Source organism: Dermochelys coriacea, chromosome 4 (genome assembly GCF_009764565.3).
Source record: "Dermochelys coriacea isolate rDerCor1 chromosome 4, rDerCor1.pri.v4, whole genome shotgun sequence".
Taxonomy (NCBI): Eukaryota; Metazoa; Chordata; order Testudines; family Dermochelyidae; genus Dermochelys; species Dermochelys coriacea.
The window spans coordinates 71,453,883-71,474,280 of NC_050071.1; the positions used below are offsets into that span (position 1 = coordinate 71,453,883).

Below are 20,398 nucleotides of genomic sequence, written 5' to 3' on the forward strand. Positions count from 1 at the left end.
ATAACATTGTGGTGATAAATTCATAACAAAGCAGATAAATTACATTATTTTGTCAGTATGATTTGGGTACATAATTTCTTCAAATGCTTCTAAAAATGAAGAGATATGCTGGTCTGACCTCCCTCATTCACACATACACAAAACCATGTTAACTTCTTTTCTTGCGGTTTTAGACACTGAATTTTGCAATAAAGTCCAAAAGAATTCCTGCTGTTGTAATCTGAAAATGATTATCCAAATGTACCAGACACTTATCCTTCCAGGGAAACACTTTATTATTCATATGTACCTGATGATACTCTGCCAGTCCTAAACTGATGTAATCAGACATGTTCAACTTGGCATGGAAATCTTTTTGTGGTGAGATTATTCACAGAATCATCGATATAGAAAAGATCAGTCAGCTCATCTAGTCCTCCTTGCTGCTACTACATTATATTTTTCTGAACTTCCCCTTGAAATGCATCTTACGGTATTTGAATATTTTTTTTCTTTATAAACACACACATCCTCCTGTGAATTCTGAAATTAAATTTTGTTAGTTTTATTTGTAAACTTGTTATGAGTAATTTCTATTTAATTTTTGCATACGCTTTCTGCTTAAGATGTTTGCTAAGAAAATATTTATTAGGAATCGGAGCTTAACACAGTAAATCAATACTTAATATTTCCTGGACCACAAAGATAGACATAAAATATTTTACAAAAATTCTTTATGGAATTACACAAAACAAATGCACAGGGTTTGTCTGTTTTTACACTGACTTAATCCCGAAAAACAAAAACCAACCCTACAAAGATTACAAGAAAGGCATGATAAACTGCATTTTAAATCATTGTTGCACTGCTGTGTAACAAGTCCTTGTTACAAAACATTAATTTAGTGTCTTTAAAAAGTCAATAGAAAATGTATTTAATCTAACAGAACTATTAACAGCTGATATTTTAAACGACTTTACACCTTGAAACCTTATGAATAGAAGTACTTTAGTCACAAAGTATGGAGAGTAGAGAGCTAGAAAAAAAATGTTTTTTTTAAACGTTTAGTAGTCTTTTTTTTAAATATAAAATGCACTAATTTCCCAAAATAAGAATATTTTGACACGAGTGTCAATTTATGCTGATGAAAGCTGATGACAGCTTCTTTCTAACTAAAGTTCATTTCACAAAACCTTAATATATTACATGAATATTCAAGTAAATTATTTAAAAATATTTTAAAAGCAGAAGAACTGAATTGTACAGTGTTTCATACAGATGGTTAGCTTAGGAATGATGTCATTTCCAGCTATATATATTTATATATATTTATTTTTAAGATCATCATGACACTACCTGATATTGCAAGAAATCCTTACGGTTAATGTTCATTATTCTTCCATTTGTAATTCTTAAAATTAAATTTTCTGTTGCATTTTAATCAGAAGTTATGCCAATGACTTAATTCATCACCAGCTAGTATAGTCCTCTTTCTGTGTGCTGCACAATATTACAATCACACTGCTGGCCCCACTTTGTGAGATGCTGAACATCCTCAACTTCCATCGACTTTTATGGCAATTGATGGTGCTTAGTAGCTTGCAAGTGAGAGCAATGAAACCATTATAATTAAGCAATGTAAAAAAGACAAGTTCGGCTGGATGCTGTGGGTTCTCCAGCATCAAACCTCTCACAAAACTCGCAAAGAGTAAAAGTAGTGTTCTCCTTGCAGGATTTCTTCTTTACACCTATCACCTGGAGTGATGTAAAAATGTTTTATTACTGACTCAAACACTGGATACCTACTGTGTTGAGAGTGAGTCACTCACTAGTCTTGGTCAGTGGATTTTGGACTACAACAGAATTCTGGTTTACTTAATATCCCCTGCAACAGGCAAATTCCAGAGCAAAATAACCCACAACAGGAAATTGGAATGAAAAATACAAACCATGCACAGTTTACATTACTGTGAGATTTCAGTAATACATGCAAGACAATGAAAAAGTCAGAATGTATCAAAGTAGCAATGGTTAAAAATTTAGCGAAGTTTTCACAGTGTCTCTTTACAGCTTTTTACTTTAAACACAAGTGCATCACTTACCATCACTATTGCTCAAACATTTTAAAACATCTCCTGGTCATGCAAATCACTTTGAAAAGAAAACAAAGCAAATTAAATTTCTTAGGCATTTTTAGACATTGAATACAACTTGAATTTTACTCAAATTTTCAACCCTAGAAAATAAGTTGCTGTTATCAAACTAGGAGTGTTTCCCAAATATAATTTGTTCTACTGTTGTGCTTTAACATTCTTTTTCATCTCAGTTACATCCTGAGAGTACTAAAAGCCCAAAGAACTAGCCAAATATGCAAAGTTAAACTTTGTTCAGCTATCCAAATTCTTGAACAAACAGAAGCTACAGGGAATTTCTTATTGGCATCCTCTCAATTTCTTCCTTCCACTCCTTCAGACTGTTGAGGTTTATTTAGTTGCACTGTTATACCTTTGCCTTCCAGAAATGTTACACTGCTTGAGCAGTTATTAAGAAGCAGAATTAGACTCAAGAACAACTGATATATTCTGTCCTAAGGAAAAAAACCCACACAACTCCATTTTTTTCCAGTTTGCAATTTCAGTTTGACATCACATCATCACCATAACTCAACATTAACCCATAAAACAGACTAATTCCACTGTCATACACAGTGGGGGAAAAAGTCAGGAGGAAAAATGGGAGGCTCTATGTCAGAGATACTCACTCATAAGGAGAGAATCCAGCTTCCCCTTAGCTAACATTTTATAAATTAATAATTTGTTAAAATCATAATCACAAGAATTTAGCTATTACACAAAATTCAAGTTTTAAAGAAAGAATAAATTAGTTACAGCCTTGTAAACAATTGTTCATTTGTGTAACATCTTTGAAGGAAAAAGAGTTCCCCTGTATAATAAATGAGACAGTACAAGGCACACATTACACTTAAGAATTCAAAGTGATAAAAACAGCAGATGCCTTCATCACCTTTGTTTGCTTGCAATTGTGCTATAGAACACTGGAGAAATATATATAATTTTGTTTATATTACTGTCATTTGAAAGTCTTCCATGACTGCACTCTTTCTGCTAATATATTTGTGCTATTTCATAGTGTAGTGTGATTTGCATCTGTTGAAAAGGATCTTCTTAGATGTTTTCTACAAAGCTGCCAGGGAAAAGGCCAGTTTTTCCATTTCGTTGCAGTGTGCCTTTGAACCAGCCATCCTCACGTTTTTTGTGTACAAAAACAATGTCCCCTTCCTTAAGTTCAAGTTCTGCTTCACTCTGAGGGGGATAGGAGACCACGACCCTGTATCTGTAAAATAAAAAGGCATTTTAGTTTAGGATTTTTACAGAATGTTGTACTGTTTACAAAAAAGTTCCCATACATGTTATCAGAATGGGAAGCTTCCTGGAACTAGTTACAGAGCTCATAAGAACTAAAAAATAAATGTATCCTGGACAGAAAACAATAGAATGTTAACATAAGGAATCCAAGTTAAATGCATATAAAATATCTCTTATGGTCTTTCATTAAGATCCCTGTAAAAATATATGATGGTTATGACACACAATGGGAAAGAAATGTAAACCCATTTTTGGATATATATGTGCTGTCTTCTTCCAGCTACAGTGACTTAACAATAATCAGACTTAAAGACTGCACAGCAGTAACTGTACTTCATTTACCAATTGCATGATTATGTGGTGGCATATTTTAAAAGAGTAACAAGACATGTACTTGCTTGCATGTTTATTATTTTTGTCTTTCTAGATTATAAGATCTTCAGAGTAAGAAGCGTGGTACCTTATTTGTTTAGACAGTGCCTAGCATGTTTTGGGGCTACAGTAACATAAATAATAAATAATTACTGTACATAACATGTAGATCAGAATTTTCCTCTGGCATCTGGACTGTTGAAGAAAAAAACATTTTCTTCAAATACCATAAGAAAAAGCTCTTTCCAGTTATCTCGCTGTAATATAAAATTAATCCTCTTACACTCACAAGTTACATACCAAATTAAAAACAGTTCCTAAAACTCACTTTCTCTCAAATCTGTTTTAAGCACATATAGGTCCATTCAGTCATCTTGGGCTATGTCTATTCTACACATCACTGACAACGGCATGCAGCATACATAAAGTGACCATATTTCCTAAAATAAAAATGGGACACCCCCCCCAAGTGTCACAATATAACTGTCCCCCCGCATGGGGATCCCTGGGTAAGCAGTTTAGCATTGCATGTTAATAGCGCTTGTATATGTGGTAAAATGTATTGTGGGAAGGGTTGCAGGTATGAGTGTGGAGTGAAAGATTCCTTTGCAGGTTACAAGAGGCCGTAGAGGGAGGAAAGGAGAAGGGAATGGGTTAACTTGACGCTCCAGCTAGGTCCCAAGATAAGACGCTGACTCTAGCCCAAGGCCACAGCACACAACCGACTCTCGGCTGCCTGCCAAGAAAGACGGGGGCCTGGATTCCAACCCCGACCAGCCGTGAGAAAGGAGGATTGAGTTGGACAGAATTGCAGGAACTGCGAAAACTAGTGAGACGGTGAAGGCCAGCGAGGAGAAAAACCACTGTGTTGTGTCCCTGAAGCTGGTGCGTTTTGGGAAAGCTGAGGAAGCCATGGAAGGCCGGTTTAGACTGGTACAAAGAGTACGGAGGACAGAGGTCCCTAAACAGAACGCCCCCAAAAGACCCCAGGACTTAAAACCCTCCTGAGAGCTGAAGCAAATCAGAGATCAACAGTGGACCCTTGACGGCTTGTGCACAGGACAGAACTCTCGTCAACCCTTCCCCCTCTTCTTCTGATGTTACACCCAGGGTTGGCCAGCCTCAGGTTGTGCGTGTGAGAGTATCAAAGTGGGTTAGGGCGCAGGCACTAACGCTTTTTTTCTTCCCCTGAGTGACATGGGGAGCCCCAGCACTCACCGTTGTTATTTTATTAATAAAACTTTAGAACGTAGTCACTTTGTGTGCTCCATCTCTTTCCCTAACGATCCTGCAGCCTCAGCCTGATCACCTGACGCCCCAGGCAGATTGGTAACATAAATGTTACAATTTTGGTGGAGAATGGCGCGGGGTGGGGGCGGGAGCGGTGGAGCGCACCAAGTGGTCTGCCCTTGGTATTTCATGTTTGCTCTGGCCCGGCACGGTTGGTATTTCATGTTGAGGATTTTAGGATTAAAGGTGTGTCCCACCCTCAGTCATAGCATGACTGAGAAATGGAGAGTGGTTTAGCATTCCTCTCTCCACCCCGCTCAGCTGGGGAAGGGTGTACGTGGGTCTACTACCCCTGGCCGTAGAAGTGCCAGGCAATAGGAGGAGAGCTTAAAGACCCTCGCTCGAAGCACAAGGAAAAATCCTCGGTGCATACACCCTCAGTCGTAGCATGACTGAGCATAAAAGGAGAATTTAGGGTTTCTCGTTCTGCCCAAGAAGGGTTTTGGATTTGGTGTATGGACCCTCAGTGGTAGAGGACCGAGTAATATAGAGGGAGCCTTAGCGTCTCTCCCTCCAGCCCAGGGGGGTGAACACTGTAAGTCCCGGTGTCGGCGTGGGCAACATGAAATTTCAAGTGACTAGAAAAACCTTAAGAGCTGTACTAACGGATTGTAACGAAAGAGTTATAAAGATAAAAGAGATTCATAAAGAAATATGTTCTGGTGATATTTTCTATATGAGACCCAACTCTGAAGGAGATAGGAGTGTGGGCAAATAGTGGGAGCACCTGTGTAGGAAATGTTTAAAAGAAAGCAATCCAAAGATGATATTTTTTTCAAAGATTACTTCTTTTAAACAGATCTTGCTCTGTTAAACCAAACTCTGAAGGATATAGGAGTTTGGGCAGTGTAGTATTTCTTGTGAGTGATTTTGTGGTGATTTCACAATTTTGAAAGAAATGTTTAAGGAAAAGGACCAGGAGGGGTGGGAGCTAATTAAGGAGCCCACCCTCCTTGCTAAATTGGTAGTGGAACAAACCCTGTGCCCAAGGAAAGGGACGGTGCAGCGAGGAAAACAGGATCGGACCCAGACAAGCAGGCAGGAAGCCCTGAGGGCATAGTGGCAGGAGTAAGGAAAGGAGTAAGTGCAAACATGGGGAATTCAGATCCCTGAAATAGTACTTGGAATGGTGAAATCTGAGTTGATGGACATGTTATTTTGGGAGATAAGCAAGTGATTTAAGAAAAAAAGAGTGAGAAGTTACCTCTGCAGAGGCTGGAGGGAATTAAGCAATTGAACATTGTAACAGTGTTAAAAAGGAAAAGTGTTATAGAAAGAAAATTCTTGGTTTCTTTGCAGCCATTCTGAAGTTAAAATGGGCCCTCTTCCAAAGGAATGTCTGTAAATAATCCAGACAAAAACATTATCTAATTGAAATCATTTGACTATGGACAATTTAGTCAAATTTGCTAAAAGAATATAAGGGGGATCTACAGGAACTTAACTGCCCCAAATGTATAAAGGGATTGTAATCTCCCTCCCCCTTCCCAGGCTCCATGTCCCATGCTACCGGCGACTGGGGCTGCCCGCCCCCAAGCTCCATGCCACCTGTGGCTGGGGCTGAGCCCTATGCTGCCTGGGGCTGGAGCTGACTCCTGAGCCCTGTTGCCCGGCACTTTGCATCGCCGTCCCCCCACCCAATGTTCCTCTGTTGGGCATGCCCAACTTTCTTGGTAAACTGGGCATTTGTTTGTTTGTTCTTGTCAACTGATCAGTGGGGAAGAGCAAACGGGATGCTCATTTGTGTCAAAAAAGTCAGGATGGCCAGGACAGAGCTTAAAATGGGATTGTCTCGGCCGAAATGGGACGTATGGCCACCCTAAGCATACTTGTAGCGACACACTGCAGTGAAAGGCAGGGTACATCCACATTGCAGAGTGTAGCTACACAAGTCAGTGAAAGGCTCTGGCAGAAAGCAGACAGCAGAGGAGGGCTCCCGCAGGGTGTGGGGGCAGGCAACAGGACACTACACTGCTAAAAACAGCAATGTAGACAAGGAGGTATGGCTTTGGGCAAGTAGAGAATAAATCACGTAGGGTATGTTATCAGGTACTTACCCACAACCTTCTTACTCTACTTGCCTAAAAAATACCACAGGTTTATGCATTACCTTTCACTTCTGTCAACTTGGGTTCAAATCCTGGTTTGACACTGTAACCCAGGAACCTCTTGTTGCCAATTGGCAGAGAGCACAGGGATGCGTAGAGTTTTACTGGCATCCCCTGGATTGGATATATGCATAATAATTCACTAAAGGGTGGCATGTGATGTCTTTACTGAGAGTCAGCAGCCCATTGGTCATGATAATAACTGCAAAATGTACGTAGAGATAATATTTAAGCAGTTGTGTCTATATTGAAAATTATGTTCTTAAGGCAGGTAATCAGATTATCTCCCGTCTGGCCATTGTGTATTGTGTCGCCCAGTGCATGTCCTACTTGCACTCTGAGACGGATACTGATTAAGAGATTGCAAAATCTACAAGAAAGGAATATACTGGAAAAAACAACCTACAGGGGGCATCCTGCTTCTGAACAACAACAATGGATTGTTTGTAAATATATGTGGTGCAAACATGAACCCTGGATTAGGGCTGTCAGTTAACTCATGCGATTAACTAAAAAAAATTAATCATGATAAAAATTAATTGCCATTACTCACAGTTTTAATTGCACTATTAAACAATAGAATACCAATTAAAATTTATTAAATATTTTGGATGTTTTTCTACAGTTTTGTATATATTGTATTCTGTGTTGTAACTGAAATCAAAGTGTATATTATTCTTGATTACATATATTTGCACTGTAAAAGATAAACAAAACAAATAGTATTTTTCAATTCACCTCATATAAGTATTGTTGTGCAATCTCTGTGTGGTGAAAATACAACTTACAAATGTAGATTTTTGTTGTTGTTACATTTACAGGATATAGTGCTGCACTCTTCTTATTTATAATGTCACCAGAAAGTGAGAACACGCATTTGCATGGCACTTTTGTAGCCAGCATTGCAAGGTATTTACATGCCAGATATGCTAAACATTTGTATGCCCCTTCATGCTTCGGCCACCATTCCAGAGGACATCCTTCTATGCTGATGATGCTTGTTAAAAAAAAAAACGTGTTAATTAAATTTGTGACCGAACTCCTTGGGGGGAGAATTCTATGTCCCCTGCTCTGTTTTACCCACATTCTGCCATATACTTCCTATTATAGCAGTCTCGGATGATGACCCAGCACATGTTGTTCATTTTAAGAACACTTTCACTGCAGATTTGACAAAACGCAAAGAAGGTACTAATCAGAGATAGCTACAGTACTTGACCCAAGGTTTAAGAATCTGGAGTGCCTTTCAAAATCTGAGAGTGATGAGGTGTGGTGCATGCTTTCAAAAGTATTAAAAGAGCAACACTCTGATGAGGAAACTACAGAACCCGAACCACCAAAAAAGAAAATCAACCTTCTGCTGGTGGCATCTAACTGAGATGATGAAAATGAACACGCATCGATCTACACTGCTTTGGATTGTTATCAAGCAGAACCTGTCATCAGCATGGATGCATGTCCCCTAGAATGGTGGTTGAAGCATGAAGGGATATATGAATCTTTAATGCATCTGGAACGTAAATATCTTGCGATGCCACTACAATGGTGCCATGAGAACACCTGTTCTCAACTTCAGGTGACACTGTAAACAAGAAGTGGGCAGCATTATCTCCTGCAAATGTAAACAAACTTGTCTGTCAGAGCGATTGGCTGAACAAGAAGTAGGACTGAGCGGACTTGCAGACTCTAAAGCTTTACACTGTTTTATTTTTTAATGCAGTTATTTATTGTACATAATTCTACATTTGTAAGTTCAACTTTCATGATAAAGAGATTGAACTACAGTACTTGTATTAGGTGAATTGAAAAATACTATTTATTTTGTTTTTTTTTTACAGTGTAAGTATTTGTAATAAAAAATAAAGTGAGCACTGTACACTTTGTATTCTGTGTTGTAATTGAAATGAATATATTTGAAAATGTAGAAAACATCTAAAAATATTTAAATAAATGGTATTCTATTAACAACAGTGTGATTAATCACAATTAATTTTTTTAATTGCTTGACAGCTGTACTCTGGATCTTTCACCAAGGAGGCAAACTGAGAGTGTGACTTGTCCCATGAACAGAAGATCACAGCCAAGCCTGGCTGTAAAATGCTAGAAAGACTTTGGGTGTGCATTGCTCTATAAGACAAGAAAGTATCTAGTTAAGTAATTCTAGGTTCTAGAATGTGCGTTATGATTCTATTTTATATGTAATCATTTTTTCCAATACATCTACATGTTATCACTTGAATCTCTATACGTATAACTTTTATTTGTTTTCACCATGAACGTATCTAAGTGTTGTGAGTTAGACTGTGGTGTGAGGTGTAACTGGTATGCTAGGGTGCATTGCTTCTTGTAAGCAGCAAATCTGTAACTACTAGAAGGCTTAGTCTACACTAGCAACTTATGTCAGTATAACTACGTTGCTCAGAAGTGTAGAAAATCCATATCCCTGAGTGACACAGTTATACCAACTTAACTCCTGGTATAGACAGCGCTATGTTGATGGGAGGGCTTCTCCCATTAACATAGCTACCACTCTTGGGGACATGGAATTATCTATGCCAACAGGAGAAGTCCTCTTGTTGGTGTATGTAGCATTTACAGCTTTTTAAGTGTAGACAAGCCATGAGTGTCAACAGGGGCTGAACACTCTGGGGTGTCTAGACACTCAGAGGGCTCAGGGGTTGGAATGTTCCTAGTGCTAATCTGTATAGAGACCATGGGGCCTGTGTAGGCCTAGAAGGGTGGGCTTGTGTTGTTTGTGGCCAGTGGTGCTAGGGAACTGACCCTCACCAGGCAGTCAAGGACTCCTCACGCTAAGGGCAGGTGGTCGTGAGGTACTTCACAACCCTGGGAACTCCTAGGAAGCGTCACAGACATAACAAGAGAACATTTGTTTATGAACACATTTCAAGTTAAATATTTAATTGCCAATGAAATACTTGTTAACTTTTAAGACTCCCTTATGTCCAACTACACTGTGTCAGCTGGTTCACCCATCAGTTCATTGTTAATTCCTTGAAGAAATTAATTACATTTGTCAAGCATGATCACCCCTTTGGAAAAGTATGTTTAATTTAATGTGTTTGAACCTTTCCAAATGTTGCCCTAATGCCTGTCCCTGTTCCATAACTCTAAAATCTTTCCCAGTCTGAAAGCCAGAGTTACAGGTGTGGACGTGGAAAAAGGGAGAAAGGGATTTGGACGCAGACATCTTAGTTTTCTTAGGAAAAGAGTAAGAGTCAGGCTAATTCTATCTCTAATAACACAAGACTTTAAGGCAGGGCCTGGGTGAGTGGGAAAAACTGTAAGAGATGCTGTTTTGACCTTGTGTTAGATAAGAAAGAAACACAGACTGTAGCAGGAACTGCTGAGAAAAGTAAGATATCAGGAAGGAATACGTATATTCAAGACACAGCTGTTGATCATTATTGTATGCAACAAAAGGTATGAATGCTTGCCCTAATTGTTTTTCTGGCGAAGATCTGCCTAAGGATGGGGGACCCCCTCTCTGACAGCAGTCTTCCCTTGCAATTGCAAAAAAGTGTCTCTGACTTGTTGCTGACAAATGCAGAGTGAGGACTTGTTTTTTTCCACACAGGTCTATGGTACCCTGGGTCTCCATTGATCCCTTTTTAAATTACGGCTGTTATATTAGTTTGCTTCCAGCCTCTGAGTATCTCTTCTGTTGTGAATGAAGGTCTGATGTGTTTTAGTTCGTTCTCTACTATCATTAGAAATTTGGAATATGAGCAATCTGGTCCTGGGATCTGACTTAATTTGCTCTTTAAACACTGTCCCCTGCTTCCCTTCCAAACCCATTTCTTTGTTAAAGTTCCCTAAGCGGGTTGGGGAAAAAAAGGAAAGGAAAGGAAATGTATCCATTTCTGGAATGTCATCTTCATTCTCTTAATCAGGCAATAATAAAAAATCTTTTAAACTTCCCAGAATTATGCAACTTGTCACACATTTCCCCTCAATGTCCTTAAAAGGGCTTGTTCCATTTCACAGTCTTCATGGCACTTCGTATTTGTGAAATATTTTTGTGTCTTCAGTTTTTTCTGTCCTCTTTTCATTTGCAATAGTGACATTCCTGATCTTTTCTAAATCTCTAAGGCCAGCATCATGAGAAAAAAAAGATACATTTCTTGTATCTTTTCTCTCTACCGCCCAATTTATTGCTGTGTTTCATTAGCCATAAAACATGAGTCTACCTCCAAGCTAACTGTACCAGATTTTTTGGCAATATTATCTGTACTCCTCTGTTTTCTGAATCAGTAATCTTATATCCATATAGATAAAGGTCCCACTTTCTCAAATGCAGGAAAACAGAAGGACAAAGATGATATTGCTATTATAAGTTAACGTCATGCAAAAATTTATTAAGCTTTATTTTCAATTCCCACCGAGGCCAAAATCTTGGTTCTGCTAATTATTTGACACCCCTTCATGGCTCACCCCTGCCCCACTGTCTCGAATAACTTTCTCCCAATCAGTCCTCAAACGGGGTTCTTGACTCCGACTCCCTCTATGGATATCAATTCCCCTCAGGAGCTGACTAATTCCTCAACAGTTTTCTACATTGTCAGATTTGCTCTTACACCCCCAGTGAAAACTGTTGCCAGCTAAAGTCACTTAGTATGTTCAGGAAGTTGATGTCACACCAGTCATTTTGCAGTATACTGATGCCAGCCATGACTGAAGAGGTCAAAGTCTGAGTGGCATGCTGCACCATATTGGTACAAGCCGCCATGTATCCCAGAAGCTTCAGGCAGTTTCTTGCTGAGGTGGTGGAAAACTGTCTGAGGCCTCGAATGATATCGATCAGGGGCTGAAACCTCGCTTACGGCAGGTATGCCCTGGCCTGGGTCGAGTCCAATACTACCCCTATAGATTCTATCCTCTGGACGGGGGACAGAGTGGACTTTGCTTTATTTAAAAGGAGACCCAGGTTGACGAAGGTGGCTGATAGGCCGAATGGGAGGACTGTGAATTGGTAGTGGGTGTTGTTCACCACGAACCTGAGGTACTTCCTGAGGGGCTGAGTGATCACAATATGAAAGTACGCGTCCTACAAGTTGCGGGCGGCATACCAGTCTGCGGGATCCAATGAGGGAATGATGGAGGGCAGAGAGGCTGGCTTAGGTCCCGAAGATGGCTTCGGTTGTCCCGAGTTCTGGCCAGAAGGTTGACGCGGCTTTCTCCTGCCGCTTCTGTTCCACTTTCTGGAGCCATCTTGGCAGTTCTGCTGACTGAACCTCTGAGTGGGTTGCAGCCGGAAGCGTCTCCGCTGAATGAAAGGCGTGTAGAGTCCCAAGGACCTGAGGGTGGGCTCTGGAGTCCTTCAGGCTGTTTAGCTTTTTATCTGTCTTTTCCGAAAACAGTCTCATCTTTGTAAGGCAGTCCTGTATGGTCTGTTGAACCTCAAAGGGGAGACCTGAGACCTGGAGCCACGAGCCCCTTCTCATGGCTACACCCCTGGCCATGACTCTAGTGGAAGTGTCTGCCCCATCAAGCGCTGCTTGCAGAGATGCCCTGGAGATAAATATCCCCTCCTCAACCAAAGCCGAGAGTTTAGCCTAGGAATCCGAGGGAAGTAACTCCGTAAACTTAGCCATTGCCAAGCAGGTATTGTAGGCATACCTGCTGACAATGGCCTGTTGGTTGGAAAGAGGTTACTCACCTTGTGCAGTAACTGAGGTTCTTCGAGATGTGTCCCCCTGTGGGTGCTCTACTTTAGGTGTTTGTGTGTCCCTGCACTCGTAGTCAGAGACTTTTAGTAGCAGTGCCCGGTTGGGTCGCACATGCAAGGTCCTTGTCTCACACTGGTGCAGGCAGTTAACCGACACTGTGTGACTAACCCCCACTCAGTTCCTTTTCTACTGCAGACACTAATAAGGAAAAAAATGGTTACTTTCTCGTAACTGTTGTTCTTCGAGATGTGGTGTTCACATCCATTCCACATTAGATGTGTGTGCGCTGCGTGCACGAGCATCAGGAACTTTTTTCCTTAGCAGCTCCCATTGGGCTGGCAGGCCCCGAGTGGCGCCACTGCGCCCCGCATATATACCCCTGCTGGCCCGACCCCCTTCAGTTCCTTCTTGCTCGCGACTCCAACAGAGGGGTAGGAGGGGGTGGGATGGTGGAATGGACGTGAACAACACATCTCGAAGAACAGTTACGAGAAAGTAAGTAACTGTTTTTTCTTCTTTGAGTGCTTGTTCACATCTATTGCACATTAGGTGCATTACAAGCTTACCTCTGGAGGAGGGTAGGAGTCACGGAACAATTGCTCAGAGGACCGCTCTGCCATCTGCTGCATCCTCTCTGGCCTGCTTGTTGACCGCATAGTGGGTCATGAAGGCGTGCACCGAAGACCAGGTGGCTGCTCTGCAGATCTCCTGGATCGGACCTGTGCCAGGAATGCCATGAAAGTAGCCTGCGCCCTGGTCGAGTGGGCCATGACCGCTGGGGCCAGAACACCTGCGAGCTCATAGCACGCCCAGATGCAGCTTGTAATCCAAGACAAAATCTGCTGCACTGACACTGAGAGGCCTTTTAACCTCTCGGCCACAGCCACGAACAGCTACGTGCATTTGCGAAAGGGCCTGGTGTGCTCCAAATAGAACGACAGCACTCGACGCACATCCAGGGTGTGCAAGCTGCAGTGACTCAAGTCTGTATGGGGTTTCAGGAAGAACACCAGCCGACAAAAGTCCTGGCCCAGATGGAATTGGGACACCACCTTAGGGAGAAACTTGGGGTGCGGCCGGAGCTGCACCTTGTCCTTGTGAAATACTTTGTATGGTGGCTCAGAGGTGAGGGCCCTCAGCTCGGACACCCTTCTGGCTGAGGTAATCGCAACCAGAAACGCCACCTTCCAGGAAAGGTGGAGGAGAGAACAGGTAGCGAGGGGCTCAAAAGGGGGTTCCATGAGTTTAGAAAGGACCAGGTTAAGGTTCCATGGAGGGACTGGGGGGCGGGAGTACGGGAACACCCTCTCCAACCCTTTAAGGAACTGCCCCACCATTGGGTGGGAAAACACCAAGCCCGTCGAGAACCCCAGATGGAAGGCGGAGATGGTTGCCAGGTGAATTCTGAGTGAGGACGGGGCTAGCCCTTGCTGCTTGAGGTGCAGGAGGTACTCCAGAATGGTCTGCACCGGCTGCACCTGTCAGGGTTCACACCAACATGAGAACCTTTTCCACTTGGCCATACAGGCTGCCCTGGTAGAGGGCTTTCTACTGCCAAGCAGAATCTGCTGCACAGACAGGGAGCACTGGTTCTCCAGGGCATTTAGCCACAGAGCCTCCACGCCATCAGGTGCAGTGACTGTAGGTCGGGGTGGAGAAACCGCCCGCCGTCTTGTGTAATGAGGTCCCGGTGTAGGGGCAGGACTACTGGGGCATCCACCGACAGCTCTAGGAGCAATGTGTATCAGTGTTGGAGGACCCAGGCTGGGGCAATGAGGATCACTGAATCTTGTCCCTGCGCACCTTGAGCAGGACCTTGTGCACCAAGGGGAGTGGGGGGAAGGCATACATGAAGCCCCCTCTCCACGGGATCGCAAACATGTCCACGAGTGAGCTCGGGCTGCAGCCCTGGAATGAGCAGAACCACGGGCACTGGGCATTGGCCCTGGTGGCAAACAAATCTACCTAGGGAAACCCCCATCTGCGGAAGAGCGAAAGCACGACGTCCGCCCTGAGCGTCCACTCACACATGCGGTACGACTTGCTGAGGGAATCTGCCAGCTCGTTCCATACCCCTGGGAGATGGGACACCTCGAGGTGAATCGCATGGACTATGCAAAGGTCCCAGAGCAGGAGAGCCTCGCGACAGAGTGGCGAGGAACGAGCCCTGCCCTGCTTGTTTATATAAAATATGGCAGTAGTATTGTCTGTCAGAACTGTAACGCTGTGACCACTCAGAGTGGCGTGAAAGGTCTGGCAGGTGAGACGAACCACCTTGAGCTCCTTCATGTTGATATGGAGTGACCGCTCTGCCTCGGACCACAACCCCTGCATTATGAGGTCCCCAGGTGAGCCCCCCATTCATGATCTGACGCGTCCATCACCAGCGTCAGGTCCAGAAGTGGAGCGGCAAAGGGGATGCCTTCGCAAACCACAGCCTGGGACTGCCACCACAGCAGGGAGTCCAGCACATCCCTTGGGGCTGTCACTACCAAGTCCAGGGGGTCCCTGACTGGGGGTATACCCGAGCGAGCCACGCCTGCAGAGTCCTGAGTCTCAGTGTGGCATGCCTGACCACGTACGTGCATGCTGCCATGTGGCCCACCAGCTGGAGGCAGTACCTGGCTGTTGTTGTTGGAAACGGGCGCAGGGAGGCCACTGCTTGTTGGATAGTCCGGAATCGGGATACCAGAAGGCTTGCCCAGGCCTGCACAGCATCCAGGACCGCCTCTATGAATTCCACTCTCTGCGTGGGTACGAGCGTGGACTTGGGGATGTTGACCAGGAGTCCCAGCTCGTGGAACAATCTCAGGGCCACCTCCACATGGCCCCGCACCTCTGCCTCAGATCGGCCTGCCAGGAGTCAGTCGTCGAGGTACGGGTAGACCTGGATTCTCTGCTTCCGTAAGAAGGCCGCCACCGCTGCCATGCACTTTGTGAACACCCTTGGGGCCGCAACTAGACCGAACGGGAGAACCGCAAACTGATAATGTTCTCAGCCCACAGTGAAGCGTAGGAACCGCCCATGTGCTGGGAAAATGGCGATATGAAAGTATGCACCCTTCATGTCGAGGGTGGCGTACCAGTCCCCCAGATCCAGGGAAGGGATGATGGCGCCCAGAGAGACCATGAGGAACCGGGCCTTGACCAGGAATTTGTTGAGCCCGTGCAGGTCTAGGATTGGGTGAAGGCCCCCTTTGCCTTGGGGATGAGGAAGTACTGGGAGTAGAACCCTTTTCCCCTTAGGCTGTGAGGCACCGCCTCTACCGCCCCCACCCATAGCAGCGAGCGGGCTTCCTCCTCTAGGAGATGCTCATGAGGGGTCCCTGAAGAGGGACGGGGAAGGGGGATGGGAAGGAGGCGAACTGCAGCGAGTACCCATTCTGCACCGTGCGTAAGACCCAACGGTCCAATGTAATGGTGGACCACGAACAGGAGAAACAAGACAGGCGGTTCAGGAAACAAAGGGATGGAGCCGGTGACTGGTCTGGTACGCTGTCCTCGAGCGCACCTTCAAAAGCCTGGCTTGGTGCCCGGCTGAGGTTTGTGCTGGCCTTGGCTCTGGCCCGGTGCATTATTGTTGTTATTGTTGTTGCGCCGTTGCCTGTTATCCCTGCCTCATAAGGCTCATGCCTATGGCGAGGCTGGTACTGGCGTTGAGGGGCAGGCTGCTGCTTAAAGGGCTTCCTCTGGGTCACCAGGGTGTGCATACCCAGAAACTTGAGGCTATGCAGTCTCGCGTCTGTCTGATCCGAGAAGAGCCCAGACCCTTCGAAGGGGAGGTCCTGGAGCGTATTCTGGACCTCGGGGGGCAGGCCTGACTCTTGGAGCCACGCCGAGCGCCTCATGACCACCCCGACGCGATTGTTCTAGCTGCCGCGTCTGCCGAATCCAAGGAGGCCTGGAGAGAGGTCTTGGCTACTGCCTTGCCCTCGTCCACCAGGACTGTGAACTCCTGTTGGGAACCTTGCGGGAGGTTGTCTTTAAACTTCCCCACTGCCGCCCAGGAGTTGAAATTGTACCTGTTGAGGATGGCCTGCTGGTTAGCAATCCTCAACTGAAGACCCCCAATAAATACACCATTCTACCAAAAAGGTCCAGGCGTATCGCCTCCTTGGCCTTAGAGGCCGGGGCCTGCTGTCCATGGTGCTCCCTTTCGTTCACTGCCAAAACCACTAGGGAGCATGGACTCGGGTGGCAGAATAGGAACTCATAGCCCTTATATGGGGCAAAGTATTTACGCTCCACTCCTTTAGCTGTTGGAGCGCTGGAGGCCAAGGTCTGCTATATAGTCTTATAGTTAGACTGAATGGTCTTAATGAGTGGGAGCACTATTCTGGATGGCCCTTTGGGGCTCAAAATGTCCACCACGGGGTTCTCCTGCTCAACTGTCTCCTCGGCCTGCAACCCCAAATTTTGGGCAAATCTGCGCAGCAGTTCCCGGTGGGCTCTATGGTCTATTGGTGGAGGGCCGGAAACCTCGGTACCCACCACCGCCTCATCAGGGGAAGATGAGGAGGTTAGCTGCTGCTCGACCCCTTCTGGTTGGTCCTCCTGCTCCCCATCTCCCATGGCAGGGGCCCCGGGCTCAGGCCGGGGCGGGAGTCCATGGAACAGCACTGGGCTTGGTGCCAGACTGTCCGGTCTAAGCTGAGGGGATGCTGGAGGCCTGGATACTGTTGCCTCCGGCACCATCTGGTGTTGGTGCGGGGACCGGGACCACTGCACTGAGTAACTTGCCCTGGAAGGGGTCCCTTAGTCCTCCTGATAGGCCCAGGGGGTCCAGAAGGGCCAATGGCCTGGCAGCCCCCATTGAGGTTGCCAGCTCCTCTGAGGGTCCCTGCTGTCCGGTGCGGGTAGCTATAGTGGCCGGAGCCGGCACCGGATTGCGGCGACACCGATCGCAAAGACTATGGCGGTGCCAACGATCTGCACCGGCGGGAGAAGGAGCAGCGCCCCGCTGAGCGGGATCAGGAGCAGTACCGGAACCCCTGGGACCGGCACTGGTGTTCCCTGGACCGGGACCATCTGCCGGAGACCTCTGATGAGGGCCATCTCAACTCCTCCCAGTGCCGGTCTCTGGGCGGTGCCGGAGAGCGGTGAGCCCTTCTTGGTGCTTCTTCACATTGACCTGCTGCTGGTACCAACCTTCGGAGCTGCTGGCAAGTGCAAGTCTGTGGAGTCAGAGCTCGACTGGGACCAACTCTGGGAGCGGTACTGGGACGGTGTCTTCAAGTGGCACACCATTGCCAGCTTACCCCTCGACGGCGCCTGAGGCATGGGTGCCGGAGGGTTCTCCCCATACAGGAGGGGGCTCGCCGCCGACAGCTCGATGAGGTCCTTTGCAGCTTCAAAGGTGCCAGGCGTAGAGGGCTGATCCGTTATGCCCTCAAGCCCATCATTTGCACTGCGCTCACTTAGGTCTGGGCTCGGTGGGGCTAGTGCTGCCGGGACCGCCTGTGTCAGCGCCGGTACCGTGGCCTTCCCACTCTTGTCAGTGCTCCGTGCCTTGGGAGGCATCATCCTCCTGTGCGGGGAACAACCACGCCTTCCTTTAGGCTGCATCCGGGGCTGCACCGGGGAGGATGATTGGTGCCGGGGCCTAGCCTGGTGCTCCGGGGCTGACAGTTTATGGTGCTTCGCCAGTGCCGGGTCTCCCCACAGCTCCAGGGCACTACGCACCGAGGAAGCCTGAGCCGGCGTCAGGCGCTCCGGGCCCAGCGGCTGCAATGCAGCCTCCATCAACAGTTGCTTTAGGCGAAAGTCTCTTTCTTTCCTTGTCCTTGGCTTGAATGCCTTGCAAATCCTATATCTTTCAGTTTGATGTCCGTCCCCCAGGCAACCTAGACTCGAGTCGTGGGGGTCACTAACTAGCATAGGTTTTCAGCACGTAGCGCAAGCCTTGAAGCCATGGGCCTGTGGCATGCCCCGCAGCCCGGGGCCGGAGGCCTCCAAGCACCTAATCACTTAAGTGTTCACAATCTATATGTAAACGAACTGATAACAGCTACTCTAAAGGCTAAGGGACTGCTCTTCTACGAGAGAGAGAGAGAGGTTGTTTCAACGCCGCCATGGACGATAAGAAACTGGAGGAGTCAGGCTGGCGGGGGTATATATGCAGGGTGCAGGGGCACCACTCAGGGGGCCCTCCAGGAGTCACTAAGGGAAAAAGTTTCCGATGCTCGTGCACACGGCGTGCACTCACCTAATGTGGAATAGACGTGAACAAACACTCAAAGAGGAACTTCGAAGTAGAGGGGCAGAGGGAGGGCAGTGGAGCACCCACAAGGGGACACATCTCAAAGAACCTCAGTTACTACACAAGGTGAATAACCTTCTCTTCTTCTTCGAGTGCTGTCCCTATGGGTGCTCCACTTTAGGTGACTTCAGAGCAGTGCCCTCCAATGAAAGGAGGAGCTTCGGAGTTGAAGTCATTACCTCCGATAGTAGTGAGCATCTGAAGGAGGTATCAGCTGTTGCCTGTTGCTCTAAGGCATCATGCTGTCTAAAGGTATAGGCTGAGGCCCAGGCAGCAACTCTACAAACATCCATGATAGGTACATTGTGCAGGGAGGCCGTGGAGGCTAATAAGGCTCTAGTGGGATGTAAGCAAATCCCCATAAGGGACTGGCAATCACACTGATGATAGAGTTTTGTGCGATGATGGCTCTAAGTGGAAAGTCTTTGTTTAGAGATGGTGTTCCTTTTGGAGCATTCAGTGACAGATAGAAACTGTCTGGGTGATTTATGGGATGGTTTAGTCCTGTCTATGTAAGAAGCCAATGCCCTCTGAACATCAAGATTATGAAGTGTGTAATGTGTTCTATCTGTGGGGAGTTTTATCCTCAAAGAAGACCACCTATGGAGGTTTCACCATGAAAGCCCACAGTGTTGCCACACGTCTGACAGATGTCATTGCCACAAGAAATGCAACTTTCATAGAATGGTGTAGCAGTGATTATGTTGTCCTGGGTTCAAAAGAGGAAGAGGTGATGATCCGAAGGACCAGGTTCAGGTCCGATGGTGTAGTAGGCTCACATAGTTCAGGGTAGGCATTACTGAGTCCTCTGAGGAAACATTAGGTCAGTAGATGGGTAAAGACGGGATGGCAATCCACCTGGGGGTGGAATGTTGTGATGGTAGGTAGATGGACTTTTATTGAGTTCATAGATAGGTCTGACTGTTTGAGTTCGAATAGGTAATGCAGTATAGAGGGTAAAGTCCCGGGATGGAAGTCATCCATTTTAGATGGCACCAGGCCTTAACTCGTCTCCCCTTCAGGCTGTACGGACGACAGTTCATTTCTGTTCAACTGTGTAATAGTATATTTTCTACCTCCTCTGAACCATGCTCTGAGAGGGAGTTTCTGTGGATGCAGGACACAGTTTGAGTCCTGGGACTGCAGGTGAGACAGAAGTGGGAGTACAATTCATGGATGCATGGTCATGCTGAGGGGGTAAGGATACATGGTTTGGTGAGACCATGATAGTAGAATTACTGTGGCCCATCCAGCTTTATCTTGTGGATCACTCAGTTCAAGAGAGGAATAGGAGGGAAGGCATAGAGAAAGGGAGCA

General features: G+C 45.9%; 1 protein-coding gene across 1 annotated transcript in view; it reads right to left on the reverse strand.

The window, feature by feature from the left end:
- Positions 1 to 608: 608 nt before the first annotated feature.
- Positions 609 to 20,398, reverse strand: part of SH3RF1 (SH3 domain containing ring finger 1) — a 160,044-nt gene continuing 140,254 nt past the window's right edge. Inside the window, exon 12 of the mRNA XM_038400901.2 lies at positions 609 to 3,333. Within this exon, the coding sequence (XP_038256829.1) occupies positions 3,165 to 3,333 (169 nt within the window). The 3' untranslated portion in view covers positions 609 to 3,164. The remainder of the gene's footprint in view (positions 3,334 to 20,398) is intronic.